This window comes from Spermophilus citellus (genome assembly GCF_964194105.1).
Source record: "Spermophilus citellus genome assembly, chromosome: 6".
NCBI lineage: Eukaryota > Metazoa > Chordata > Mammalia > Rodentia > Sciuridae > Spermophilus > Spermophilus citellus.
In genome coordinates this window covers 138,315,892-138,330,510 of record NC_138187.1, presented here as the reverse complement: position 1 = coordinate 138,330,510, position 14,619 = coordinate 138,315,892, and the positions used below count along the sequence as shown (strand labels likewise).

General features: G+C 32.3%; 1 protein-coding gene across 1 annotated transcript in view; it reads right to left on the bottom strand.

The window, feature by feature from the left end:
* The window catches only part of DENND1B (DENN domain containing 1B), a 233,626-nt gene that overhangs the window by 96,614 nt on the left and 122,393 nt on the right, over positions 1-14,619 (bottom strand). Inside the window, exon 10 of the mRNA XM_081300539.1 lies at positions 4,573-4,673. Within this exon, the coding sequence (XP_081156665.1) occupies positions 4,573-4,673 (101 nt within the window). The remainder of the gene's footprint in view (positions 1-4,572; positions 4,674-14,619) is intronic.

Here is a 14,619-nt window from a genome sequence, read left to right as displayed (position 1 = left end):
TGTCCAAACTCTGTGTTCACTTTTCTACTGAGAACTAATAATAGATAAAAATAACAGGCACCTTGACAGATTCAGGTATTTCAAAGTAATCTCAGAAAGTTCCAAGTTCATTTAAGGATGGATAAACAGTAACCTATACTTCCAGAATTCACACGCACGCACGCACACACACACACACACACACACACACACACACACACAATGGATGAAGTTCTTTGCTTCTCAGTAGCCTGTACGTTCTAGTTCATTACTTATTATTGTACTACATTCTAATTCCCAGTTGTCTTTGCCTTTTGTAGCTTTTTTCCTTCCTATTCTTTTTTAATTTTTATGCAACAGACCATCTGGAATTGATCTGATATTTTGGATACTTCATTTGACTGAAAGTCGAGAACTATTTATAGGTCTCGATATCCTTAAGACCCAATAGATTTTCTTCCGTAAAAAGGAAAAAGGAGGAACAAATGTGGACTGTTCCACTTTTACTTAAATAAGGGAAGGCCAGTTACTCCCTAGTTCATGTTTTCATCCCTTGGACTCTACAGATAACAAACAAAGTATAGATCACTATTCTGGGCCCCCAGAATCAGGCTTGGGCCACTGTCACTAAATAAGGTAGGCAACTCTCAAGATTTTAAATATGTTAAGCCCTCCAAACATCCAAAATAGTATAAAATTATTAGTTACCACAAAACCTTCCAATTCACCCCCAGTTAGGATATCCTAACCACAAGATGTATAATACAGAAAGTCTATGGTATCTTAAATTCCAAAACACATTTTAATAGAAGAGTGCTTGCCAAAATATTCAAGGCTTTTAAACATAGTATGTTCCTCTTATACATGTTGAAGGGATACTGGATGGACCACAGTTTTATTAAATGAGAGTTCAAACTGCTAAGTAATCTACTAAAATTCTAGGAAATACATCTAGAAAAATACTTGTTAAAGATTATGAAGGCTACTTATCTTTTGAGATACAAACAATAAGTTTATATAAATTGTAAAGATAGAATTAAAGATTCAGTAAAAAGCATCTATGCAGAGTAATAAATAATAAAATAATAAAGTAACTCAAAACTTTTTATAATAATAATAAAGTAATTCAAAATTTGTTTATAAGATAGCTAAGTAAGTATCCACAAGTTTTTTTCCTCACTAATTTTAAATAAAATCCAAAAATAGAGCTATCTGAGGCACAAGCATTATTAATCTACAACACAGATTTTCTAAAGTAATTATGATATTTTTCAGAATATGGGATTAATTGAATAGGTGTTTCCTTCCCACCTTTTCATAGTGGATTGTGTACCTCCTAATATAAAATAAGCCAAGTCTCATGGAAAGAAATTTTGCAAACCCTAGCTAAAATTTCCTAATTAAATTAGGGTGTTAATAAGTCAGGAAGAGATCCTTAGCAACACAGATGTTAACATCCATGTGCAAAACTGTCCTAGATCTTTCCATCAGTGAAGTTATTTTGAAAAGACAGAATATAGAAGGCTCTATTATGAATGCTGTTTCTTTTTGGTAGAAACTAACCTTCACTCAAAATATTGCCTTTCTTTTCTTTTTAGGTTTTCTTAACAAACAGACTACCTGTAACTATAACAGCAATCTATTGAGGGTAGTATTAAGATTGTAATCTTCCATTTAAAAAAAAGTGTTTCCTTAGAAGCTAAATTGATCATTTCATAGCAGAATCAGATAGATGAGCTAAATGAAAAGACTGACTTAACTATTCCCTGACCAAACAACAATTTACTTTTACTACTCGTAGATCACAACACCTCTTAAGCATTTATGAACTCAGATAGTTTATCAGTGTCATAAACTTGCCACATTAAAATACTCTTATTTTGGCTGATTAAGGGAAAAATACAGATTGTATAACTTTCTTCTGAGGATCATCCCTAACCTTCCAAGAAGGTGGGCTGTTTCTTCGATTTCCATGCATGGTTCTTTTGTATGTCTCCACAATAGGACTTACAATATCTGAGCTTTATGTGTGTATGTGTATGCACATATAAGTTTATGTCAGTATATATGTATGTCTTCCTATCTGTGAAGCTCCCAAGGGCAAAAACTTAATCTTATTCATCACATTACATACACACATCTTGGCAAATAGTTGCTCAGTAGATGTTTGATGAACAAATACATGGATGAATGAACAGACCAACAAAGTAGATAGGCTTTATCAATAAACCAAGATGCGATATTCACCCATGGTCACAAGATGGCATTATGGTTCTCCACAACCTGTTCTATGCCAGAGCTATCAGATACAAAAACAGAAATACTTTGAGGAGCTAGATTACTTCAGGATTTGGAAAGCTCTTATCACTCTAAAGAGTTAACAATAATACATCTACTCCTATCAAACCTTCATGGTGTTATTTTGAACTGGAATATTAAAATCATTTATTCAAAGAGATTGAAGGGATAATATGAAATATTTTCCCCTTGTGCAGGTAGATTAATATGATTTTAACTTGAAGGATTCAAAGGGAAGAAAAACCATTTTTCTTAGAAAATTGTTTAGTCCACCAAATTTTCTAATAATGGAAGAGAGCCAGAATCTCAAATGGCTATTTCTAGAAAAAAAAATCATAGTTCTTAGTTCCTACAGTAGAAATTAACCTATCACTGTATCTGTAAAGTTCAGAAAGTTTCAGATAAACTCCTTGCTTGGGTATCACTGCTCTGTTATAAAAGCTGTTAGAACCTGTCCTAACAGCTACTTCAGACATTAGAAAGAAAATTCCAGGGTTGAAATATAGAACAAGCTTCTTTCATTATAATGGAAGCAGCAAAAAAAAAAAAGGATTTGCTGTCAGGGATGGAAAGTATCAGAAAGGTAGCTTTGGAAAAAATTAGTAAAAATTTCCCTGAGTCATTGAACAGTTTCTAAATAACATTAAATGTGTAATTCATTATAGAGAAATGAGCTTAGAGGTGTGTTACCTCTAAGAGGTCAGATTATTTTAATAGAAAAAATTAAGATGACATGAGCATTATAACCCGATAAAATATAATTCTAAACTTCATAATTAGAAGTCTTAGTTCTTGAAACACTCAATTGACCTATATTTTTAAACTGTTCATCAATACAGTAAATTTTAATTACAGAACACCGTGTGCAAAGAACTACTGCATATGTTGACATGAATGAACTCCAATCTCTGCCTTCAAGGATGGTTAAGATATTGTAGGTGTGCTGGTCAAAAGAAAACTCTAAAATACATGTCATAAGAGACTATTTATAGGTTTAGAGCTTTACACTTAATCTTGTGAGTATGATACTTCACAATATAATTAATTGCATTCCTATAATCTGCGAAACATTTCTCCAAGGGCAGAAGAGCAGTGGTAGGTCACTGGTACCTACTTCACAGCAGTATCAATACTACTACCATGCTGTGGAAACCAATAGAGCAGTATAATCAAAATATGTGTCCAAGTACATATACTGTTATTATCATCACTTATTATAAGCAGATTAGTCACAAAAAAACTTAATTTAAAAACTTTAATATATGAACTTATATAATTTTAATCCTTAAGTACTTTAATTTGTCCTTCAAGAAATAAAAAGCTAAATAAATGTTATTTTTAAAGGAACTGATTTTTACTAATATTAGTTAGGATTTAAACAAACACATTAAAGCTGAAATGATTTCCTCCTGTGCATGTATGTGTATGATTTAAAGGGGAAAAAATCCCATCAAATTTCTTACAAATTAAGGTATGCCTCCAGAAAATGATTATGCAGTAAAGATAACATACCCCAGTCCTAAAGAAGGTCCCAAAGCTGCTTTTTAGTAGTCTGCTCCCTGCTATCCTCACTCTAAGTATGTAGACTCTTCTAGGGAGGAGAACAAGGGGGTCATTGGTCATTGTTCTCATAATTTCTAGAGGCCTGAATGAATTCAGACTGGTGAAATCACTGGGAGTTGTTTCTAAGGCAAGCAAACCTTTTATTATTACGCCCAACACTGTTTTTCTTTTTCTTTTTATAGCAGCTTTAGGCTGAAATTTTGACTTAAACCAATATTATATTTTAATATAATTCTTATATTAAAAGCAACCCTTTTGTCAGTACAAGGTATTCAGTGTGCTATTGGGGAAAGCAGAGGTAAAAGAAAGTGTATCCTGGGGTACAGGAAACAAAAGTGTGCCCTGACAGAGACAATGTAGTAACTGGCAGACTTTCCAGACAAGTTCTGACACCTGGAACACTGGGTTTTCTAATTAATACCATACTTCTGTCCAATTTTCCCAGCCACAAACAAAAATTTTGTTTCTATTTATGTACTGAATTATCTAAATGACTGCAGAATAAATTCACAAAATTTAAAGAGCTTTGTTTGCCAAGGGAACATTTTCTGTGGAAAGAACTACTCTGGCCTCCATAAAAGTACTCTTTAGTATGTATTACTAACGCAAAAGTCAAGTTCCTGTGATTTTTTTTTTCACATATACAGGAGGTTTACCTAATCTACAAATAAGCGGATCTGTTTTCTAATCATGAAACCTGGATTTAAAGCCGTCTGGCAAAAGCCAGCTTACCAGCAGTAGTCCAGCAGGTGTGGAGGAAGCACTGGGATGTATATATGTTGCCAATACATTGGGTAGAGCAGAGCAGCCGATCCATGGAGACAAGCAGTTAACTAAAATTTACAAAAGGACAACAATAATAAGTAGCCGCTGACCCTCCAAACAAAAAGCCATGTCCAAGGTATCAAAGATGAATGATAATCATAGAAAAATTTACACAATGACATAACTCACAATGCCTCTACCAGTTATATAAATAAAGTCTTTTATGTCTCAGGGACTCCTGTAAAAAATATATAAAAAGCAAGAGTAGCTTCATGGGAATCATATGTAGATAGTTATAACCACATAAAAATATACTTTGGGGTTAAAATTTAGAACATAAATAAAGTTAAAACTGAAAAATCAGGTAAGCATCTCAGAATATATTGTAGGAAATTACGATTTGTGCAGCACAGTTTGCGCATCATTCAGATTAATACAGCACGATTAAATATGGAAAAGAAGAGAGGCTGAAAGCTCCTGAGGGATATCATTAGGGCAAATTGCCAAAGAATGAAACATGAGCCAGTCAGGAGAGTCTGGAAGCTGCAATAATACCAGGGGACTTGAACGTTCGACAGTTGGAGCTTCAGTAATGTGTGAACTGTGGGTTATGGTATCAAGAGACTCTGTTCACTGACACATAGAATGTCACTATTGACCAGCAAACTGCCCAAGCTTGACAGCTGTACTACAGGAAGCCAAGTATATCATAATTTCATATTTAAACTGTTCATTCTAGATTAACATTTTGTTTCCTAGCTTTATATCACAGCAGCTGCAATTACATTGTTGCTATTTTAAAGGTAATTGCCATTTTAATTGTTTTGTTTTGGCAAGCAGTTAATTAAACATTTTTAATGCTTAACAAGGAGATATCATTTTTTTTTCTCCTTTTTACTGACCCTCATAAGAATTCTTTCCATTTGACTTTGTTTCATTTTAATTATGTTTCTATAGAGGTAAAGTTTATTTTTACTGTCTAGTAATTAAATCAGCATTCTTCTTTTGTCATTTTAAAGTTTTTCTGTAGCCTATAGTTCAAAGTTACTAATAAAATAATTTTGATGAAACTGAGAATCAAAATTTTCAAAAAACTATCTGAAAATGGACCACAGACTTTCTATAAACCATTTTCTCTATTTCATTGTTATGCAAAGAAATTAAAACATATACATGAGAATCACAATTACCTTAAAGAATAAATGTAACCAAAGCAATCCCAATCATATTGGAAGCTAATTTGTTTATCTTTAAGTGAAAAATTGAAAAAAACAATTTAAATAATGTCATTCAAACCAAAATCATGAAAAAATTTCATTGAAATGTACTTATCTTTGTCATGTGTGTGATATTTTTCCAGATTTTTGGTTAATTTTGTACAACAGATAATGTATCTGATTCCACATCATACTTTCATTAAAGGGTTTTAATGCCTTGAATTTGCTATCTTTATTAATTTATGAGTATTCTTTCAATTAATATTATTTTTTTAAAAAATGTAATCGGAGCATATCAGATTCCACTAGGAGGCATTCAAATACTTCTATTTAACAATTATAGATCATGGATTTATTTATGTTACAAAATTTAACTAGAAGGAAATGAAAACGGGGTTGCTCTAACTCATTGTGTCAAATTCTCCTAGAGCTTTTAGGTACTTCCTGGTTGTAAATTAGGCATCTTTAAAGCTGTCCTAACTCTCTCCATCCCTTTGGGATAACCTGATGGGTCAGGAAAGTTTAGGTAGCTTTGAAAGTCAGCTAATTACTCAATTTCTCCATCTGCACACAGATGACTTTTAAAACAGCTCATTTTAAATCTTAAAAAAAAGGGAAGGGTGCTATTCCTTTTGATTTTTGAGAAAATAGTAATAGTGAAGCAGGAGGAAAAACAAATTGTCAAAATGATCTATAATGAGGCTGACTTATTTCACTGGCCACACCCGAAATTCAGAATACCTTTCTAAATGCTACACAGAATACTTCCTCTATCCGTCAATGGTCACCCTTAAATGACTAACAAGGCACAATTGTATGTGACTGGATTTTTTTAAGAGGATAGTTTCAGTGATCATAAGCAGAGTCAAAAAATTTCTGTCATGTCCAACATCTTGCAGGGGGTCATCCCTGATAATCAAGATCTATCAGGAGAGATCAGGAGAAAATAAAGCTTCACAGGACTTGACAACTTTCTAGATATGGAAAATAAATGGCAAGGAGAGGTAGGAATATACAACAATCTCTCCCCAGCCCCAGTGTTTAGCCTAAGCAATGAGAATGAATTATTAAGACTAATATAACAAAAATGCCAGGCTTAGGTTGAATCATACAGAACTTGAGTTTGCAAGTTCTGTTGACCAGGAGACATCCAAGTGGATATTTACAAAGTAGAAGCATATCAAAGGATTGGGATGTGGCTCACTGGTAGAGCAGTTGCCTCACCTGTGTAAGGCCCTAGGTTCACCCCCAACACCAGCCAAAAAGAAAAAAAAAATCCCCTATATGCCTCCAATTGCATGCAAGAACAACATCATTTTAACAACTACTTTGTAGAAAGCATAACAAAGTTGTAAGTAAATTATAAGAAAGTAAAAATAAATTTACTAGGAAATCAAACACATTCATATATGTTATATAAAATTATAATCAAGTATACGAGCCAGGCTTGGTGGCACATGCCTGTAATCCCAGCAGTTTGGGAGGCTGAGACAAGAGGATCAACTTCAAGTTCAAAGCCAGCCTTAGCAACTTAGCAAGCAACTCATTGACACTCTACCTCTTTAAAAAATATAAAAAAGGATTGGAAATGTGGCTCAGTGGTTAAATTTGCCATGGGTTCAATTCCTGGTACAAAAAAAAAGTATATGACAGAAAAAAATTAGGGCTCTGACATTAATAAGCTGTGTGGCCTCTGGCACATCTAACATAATAAGTTGTGAATTTCTTAATCTTTAAAATAAGAATTTATGCTAGATGATTTGCAAGCATTGCCTTTCACAAGTCAAACATTCTTTAAATAAGATAAATTCAATTCTTACTTTTTTTAGATACTTAGTAATACATATTTTCCCATTAAGTGGTTAACAGCATATTTTAACTATAATTCAGATCTACCTTTAAAATACATCTAAAGATTACTTCTCAGTGCTTGACAGTGCATTAGGTTAACTATGCAATTGGAAATATATTAATTCATTTGCTCAGTTCAACAAAAATTTTAAGGGCTTGCTTTGTGTTTTCATAAATCCTTCCTAGGTAAAAGGAACACAATATTGAACAAAACAAAGTCCCTGTTTGTATGTGTTATGAAGAATACAAATAATAAACAAGCAAAACATACATTGTAGGTTGATGATACCTATTCCAAAAATCCAAAATCTGTAATTCCCCCACATCCAAAAAGTTTTGAATGTTAACACGACACCACAAATGGAAAATCCCTTAACTGAGCTCATGTGATGGACTGCAGTCAAATATAGATGCACTAAAATATTGCATAAAACAACCTCTAGGCTATGTAAAAAGGGTATAGATGACATATGAATGAACTTTGTACTTAGACATATGACTAAAGGTTTAAGGGGAAAAAATCTTAGCTTGAAGTAGCATACGAATATTTTAAAACACATTCACTTTCATAAAGTATACTCAAAATATTGAACTGATATTGTCCCAAAGGACTGATTAATGGAAAATGAAAACATTGAGATCTAAATTTCTTATAGATTCCAATTATAAAATAAGTATTTATGAGAACCATGTGATAACAAGACATATTCCATGCTTTCATAATTATCAAAATAGATTTTACCATCATGTATAACTAAAAAGAACCAATGGGGAAAAAAAGATTCAAAACCTGGGGCCTATAAAATCTTCAGATTAAGAAACTTGAAAACTAAGGTCAGCAATAGTGAATTTAGTTATAGAATAAAATGCACTTACAAATTTCAATCCTAGGCCACTTGGTTTAATAGCAGACTGACATTCATAATGAAAATATTAATAATAATTTCAAATATTTATATATTGTTTACCTTATGCCAGGCCATATTTTGACTATTTGAAGTATACAGATCTAATCCTCACAAAAATCTAATGAAATAAGTACAACTATCTTTAATCCCATCTTACAGATCAGGACATGGACGCAAAGTTAAAACAACTGCCTGAGATCATATATCCTGTAAGAAGCAAAGTACAATTAAGTTTGAAACCAAAGTTCTCCTCTTTTGTAATATTCTGTTGTGATCTGTTACTTTTTCTTGAAGTTAAACTCCACATATTAGCCTAATAACAAAAAACTAAGCAGTGTTTTAAACATTAAGTAGGCATGTGCTTTGTGGAGGCAAAAAACACATTCATCAGATTCCCAGGGAGACAGCAGAAAAATTACTCATCAAATGTAATGACCACAATGGAAAATATAAAAATTCCTAACTGACACACTTTAGAGGGAAAAATTTCATATTTACACATTGCCAGTCCCATTATTCTAGTCTCTGTAAAACCTGGCCAGATTGTACCTTATTCTTAGGTAGAAATCCTACTCATTGCAACTAGAATTCTATGTGAGTTACTGAGAGGTAGATTTATATTGCCCCAAAATGTATTTATGCATAAAAGAAGAAATACATATGTTAGAGATGTCATCTGACTTTTAACTGAAGCAATAGTTCATTCATAACTTTAAGCACTATAAATAACTGCAAGTATACAGATTAAACTGCTAGAAATAGTAATGTGATAAATTCCGCCTGGAATGAAAAAGAAAAATACTAGAAACCATAAAGAAGGCATCTGTTGAAACACATTTAATTTATATTCACATTTTAAAGTTTAGGCCCCCAAAAAAAGTGTCAGTTCGATATCTGAAAACTACAATGTTATCCCAATTTTAAAGTATTCTCACTTGAACAAAACGTTAATATTCAAATTAAGTGATATTTATATTAAAGAAACAGCAACTGTAACAGTGAAAAATGTCAGTATTTGGTTGTGAATCTTTTAAATTTTATTTTAGAGCTGTTTAAGGTTCAAAGAAAATCTGAGCAAAATGTTCAGATATTGACCATATAAACTCCCCTACTCTCACTGTTGCATATCTTTCCCAATTATCAATATTCTTCACTCGGGTGGCACACCGTATAGTTGACAAACCTACACTGACACATCATTAATACCTAAGTCCACAGTTTACATTTGAATTCTCTCTTGTATTACTTAATCTGTTTACATGTAGTTATTTATAGTGCTTAAATTTCTGTCAATGGGTATAAACAAATTTTTAATGCTATGCATCTACCATAATACTATCAATAAAATCCTTCGTGAACTATTTTGAGTATAAAAGTAACAAAACAGGTACAAGAACTATGCAAGAAAAACTGCAAAACTCTTTTTTTTTAAAATGAAATAACTAAGTCAAAGGAGAGAGAGTAAAATGTCCATGGATAGGAAGACCCAATATTTCAAGATTTAGTTCTTCCAAAATTCATCTATAAACTCAATGCAATCTCAATCAAAATTTCAGGAAGGAATTATGTAGATACATACAAGCTAATTCTAGAGTTTATATGGAAAGGCAAAGGACACAGAATAGCCAAAAGAATTCTGAAGAACAAAACTGGAGATGGACACTAACTTCAAAACTTACCATAAGGCTACAGTAATTAAGACAGTGTTGTGTTTGTTTAAAGAAAAAAAATAGACAAGTAGATCTATTAAACAGAACAGAGAGTTCAGAAATAGTCGCATGTAAATATAATCAACTGATCGTTGACAAAGAAGCGAAGACAATACAATATAGAGAAAAGATAGTCTTGTCAACAAATTGTGTGAGGAAAAAAATAGATATTCACAAGGCCAAAAAAAAAAAATGTAGATATAGACCTTATACCCCTAACAAAAACCTAATTCAATATCGATCACAGATTTAAAATGTAAAATTATAAAATGCAAGAAGATTAGATAGATGCATAATGTATCATAATGAATCCCATTATCATGCATAATTATAATATATATACCAATTGAAAATCCATAAGATATAACATTTTGAGGAAAATTGATATGACCTAGGGCCTGACTTTTTAGTTATGGCACCAAAGGCATGTTCCATAAAAGAAAGAATTGATAAGCTAGATTTCATTAAATTAAAATTTTTAGTCAAGGACACAATCAATGCAACAAAATCAGAGGGCTCAGACTGAGGAAAAACACTTGCAAAAGACATATCTAATAAAGGATGTTATCCTAAGTAAACAAAGTACTCTTAAAATTCAGCACTAAGAAAACAATTAAAAAAATAGGCTGAAAACCTTACCACACACCTCATCAAATAAGATATACATATGACTAAGTATATGAAAAGATATCACATGTCATATGTCATCAGGGAAATACAAATTAAAACAATGAGATACCACTATTTACCCATTAGAATGGCCCCAACCCAAAACACTGATGAGGATTTGGACCAACAGTAACTCTCATTCATTTCTGACGGGAACGCAAAATAGCACAGCCACTTTGGAAGACAGTATGGTGATTTTTTAAAAAAAAATTTTTTAAAGAAAATGTTATTTTGTTTCATTATTTTCCTTTATTTTATTAGATGGTACTTTAGTCCATTTAGGCAGCTTTCACAATCTACCTGAGACTGGGTAATTTATAAGTAATAGAAATTTATTTTTCTTTTTTCTGGAGGTGGGAAAGTCTAAGATCAAGGTGCTGGTGGATTCATTGTCCAGTGAGGGCTCATTGTCTGCTCCACAGATGACACCTTGTTACTGTGTCCTCACATGGTAGGAGGAGGCAAAGAGCTTCCTTGTACCTCTTTTATAAGGTCATTATTCCCGTTCATGATGGCTCTGCCCTCAATTTAGTCACTTCCTAATGGTCTCACCTCTTAATACTATTGTATTGGCAATTACATTTCAACATAAGAATTGGAGGGGTGAGATATTTAGGCCACAGTAGATAGTAAATTCAGATATACTTCATTCCTAAAAATCCATTCCTTTTTCCATCATACCCAAATCCTTTGGAAAGTTCTAATAATCACATATTTGGTCATTGGCTTATTCTAGCCAAATGATTTGAAATTTTTCTTGTTTGCTTTCTTCCTTCATATATTCATTATTTCATTAATTATAGAGTTAGAGAAACTGAGGCAAGGCTGGACCAACTGCCAATTATCACAAAGCTAGTAAGTGAGGCACCAAATGTTATTGGTACTGGGGACAGGGTAATGAACAAAATAAACAAACCTCTCTATAGCCATTACTGTCACATGAAACTCTTCTCATCTCATTGTATTTCCATAGCTCTCACAATACACATAAGTGCCAACACCATCAAACACATTCCCTCTCCTATATGAATTTTCCTTATTACTAAATATGTTCTTTCTAGTTCCTACTTACAATCGATTCAATAGAAGTTTTGTTTTTCTTGTGGAAAGCCCACTTACTTCTTCACCAAAATTAATAAGTCTAACACTACAACATTCCTTAAATCTACCTCACAACTACCTAGGCTACATTCTTATTCAATTTCTTCATTTTTTAGATAAGAAAGTTTATGATATAAGAAACTAAATGGCTTATATGAGGTTACCTGGTATGTAGTTCATGGAATAAGAAATTAAATGGCTTATATGAGGTCACCAGGATCGAAACAAAAATCTATTTTAGAAGATAATCATATTATTACCATATTTGCACACAACATTTCAAATAACCAAAAAATAAAATAAAACTAACTGAAGCTACTTTTAACCATTACATATATCCCCAAACCACAATTTAAAATATCTCTTGCCAGAAACAAAACAAAACTGACTACAAGCTACAAGGAACTGAAAAAAAGATAAGCACAAAGGTGAATAATTCCAAAGGAACTTCCAAATCTTTATAAATGGGGTTAATAAATCTAATAATTTATAAATAACATTTAAGAATGATTATATATAATTTACTATATTAACATTAAAATGTTGTTATAAAATTCCCTTATATATGCTTAATATACATATTTAACATGTATATCATATATATGTAAGTACATACATCAACCTTTAAACACATATATGTAAGTATATGTGTGTGTACAGTGCACAGATACACAGGTCTAAATTCACAGGTAGCAAATGACATTAATCCCTGTCCCCTTATAAAGCAGATACTAAATACTTGGTAAAGAATAGTCCTTCTGCATGTCATTCTACACATTTCCTTTCCTGAGTGACAGCAGCTTCCCTTGTTTGCTTTGTTAGGGCAGTGAGAAAAGTCCTGTGAACAGCTTCTATTCAGGTCTATGAACAACTTCCTCAGCATTCCTCATGTGACTTTCCAGTAAGGCTTGAAAACATGGCATCTCTCTGTGGGCAGGTCTCCTTGGCACCCCAAAGGACAGGTTTTCAGCAAATTCTGCCAGAATATCACCATAGAAACTATCTACTATCTAATGAGGCATGGTAAGAACACTTCATCAGGGCTATTCTTATATTTTTTAGCGTTATCTATTTCTTATCAGCTCATCCCTCTTTACTGAATCCCACATTATAATAGTTTTTAATTCTTTATGCTAAACTTTCTGTGGTCAAATTACCACATAGTATCTGTCTCCTGATTGGACCCAGAATGATGCACAGGCGGAGACTTCATCTTCTTACCTGTAGAATGCTACCTGGCATGAGTTCAGTCACCCATAATGAGGAAGATCCAATGAATAAACAAATGAACTTTCCACAGGGAAAAAGCAGTAAATTTTATACTTAGTACTATATAAAGACCAAAAAATGTCAAAACAAGTCCTGAACAAGAATCAATATTGCAAAGAAATTCATGGAAGTAAAAAACAAGTGTACATGCACTGATAACTTCTACCCACAAGGCATTCTGATTTTAGCATAGACCTTAAATTGAAATTCTCTGCAGAAAAGATAAGCACAAATCTTTAAAATTGAAATTCTCAGTAGAAAACATAAATGTAAATCTGTTTTATAAAAACAAAAGTCCAAACCTTCGTGAAAATTAGTCTTCAACTTAAAAATGATAGTCTTTAACTTTTTAAAAGATTAAGATTTAATAGGAGATAAACATGTGATGGTCATCATTATACAAAACACACGTATGAAATCTTGAATTGGGTGTCAACATACCTTATATACAAACAGAGATATAAAAAATTGTGGTATATATGTATATTAAGAATTATGGGCTGGAGATGTGGCTCAAGCGTTAGCGCGCTCGCCTGGCATGCGCGGGGAGCTGGGTTCCATCCTCAGCACCACATAAAAATAAAATAAAGATGTTGTGTCCACTGAAAACTAAAAAATAAATATTAAAAAACTCTCTCTCTTTCTCACTCTCTTTTTTAAAAAAAGAAAAAGAATTATAATGCAAAAAAGTACAAATATAATGGCATAAATTGACATGAACATACTTTATATAGAGAGATACGAAAAACTGTGCTAAAAATAATAATAATAAAATCAATTTAAAAAAGAGATCAACAAATTCACTAATGATTTCAATCTGAGAAAGCTATAGTAGTTCACAGATGAAGACGTAATAAAGTTATTCATAACAACTAGGCTTCTACAAAGAAATTCGTATTTTGAAAAAATTTCAAAGGCATGGAGGTAGGAGCATTCAAAATACACTTAAGCAAAGGAAAAACTGCCATTTTATGCATTCACTCAAAAATTTCTTTGTTAAAAGTCAGTTATGTATCTTCACTGTCCTAAGAGCTAAATATATTGTAGTGACTGAATCTGATAAAAAATCTGCCCTGAGGAGTTTATTATCTAGAGATCACAGTAGACTATAATAAATAGTGAAAGAATTTAGGAGAAAAGTCTGGGGTCAGAGAACAGATAGTTTTTAATGCCAGATTAAGAAGTATTAAATAAATAGGAGGGTTTTTTATTCTGAAGTATTAAGTAATTACAAATAGAATTAATTTAATAGGTGATAAATGGGAGATACAAATAGAAGATAAGTGCCAC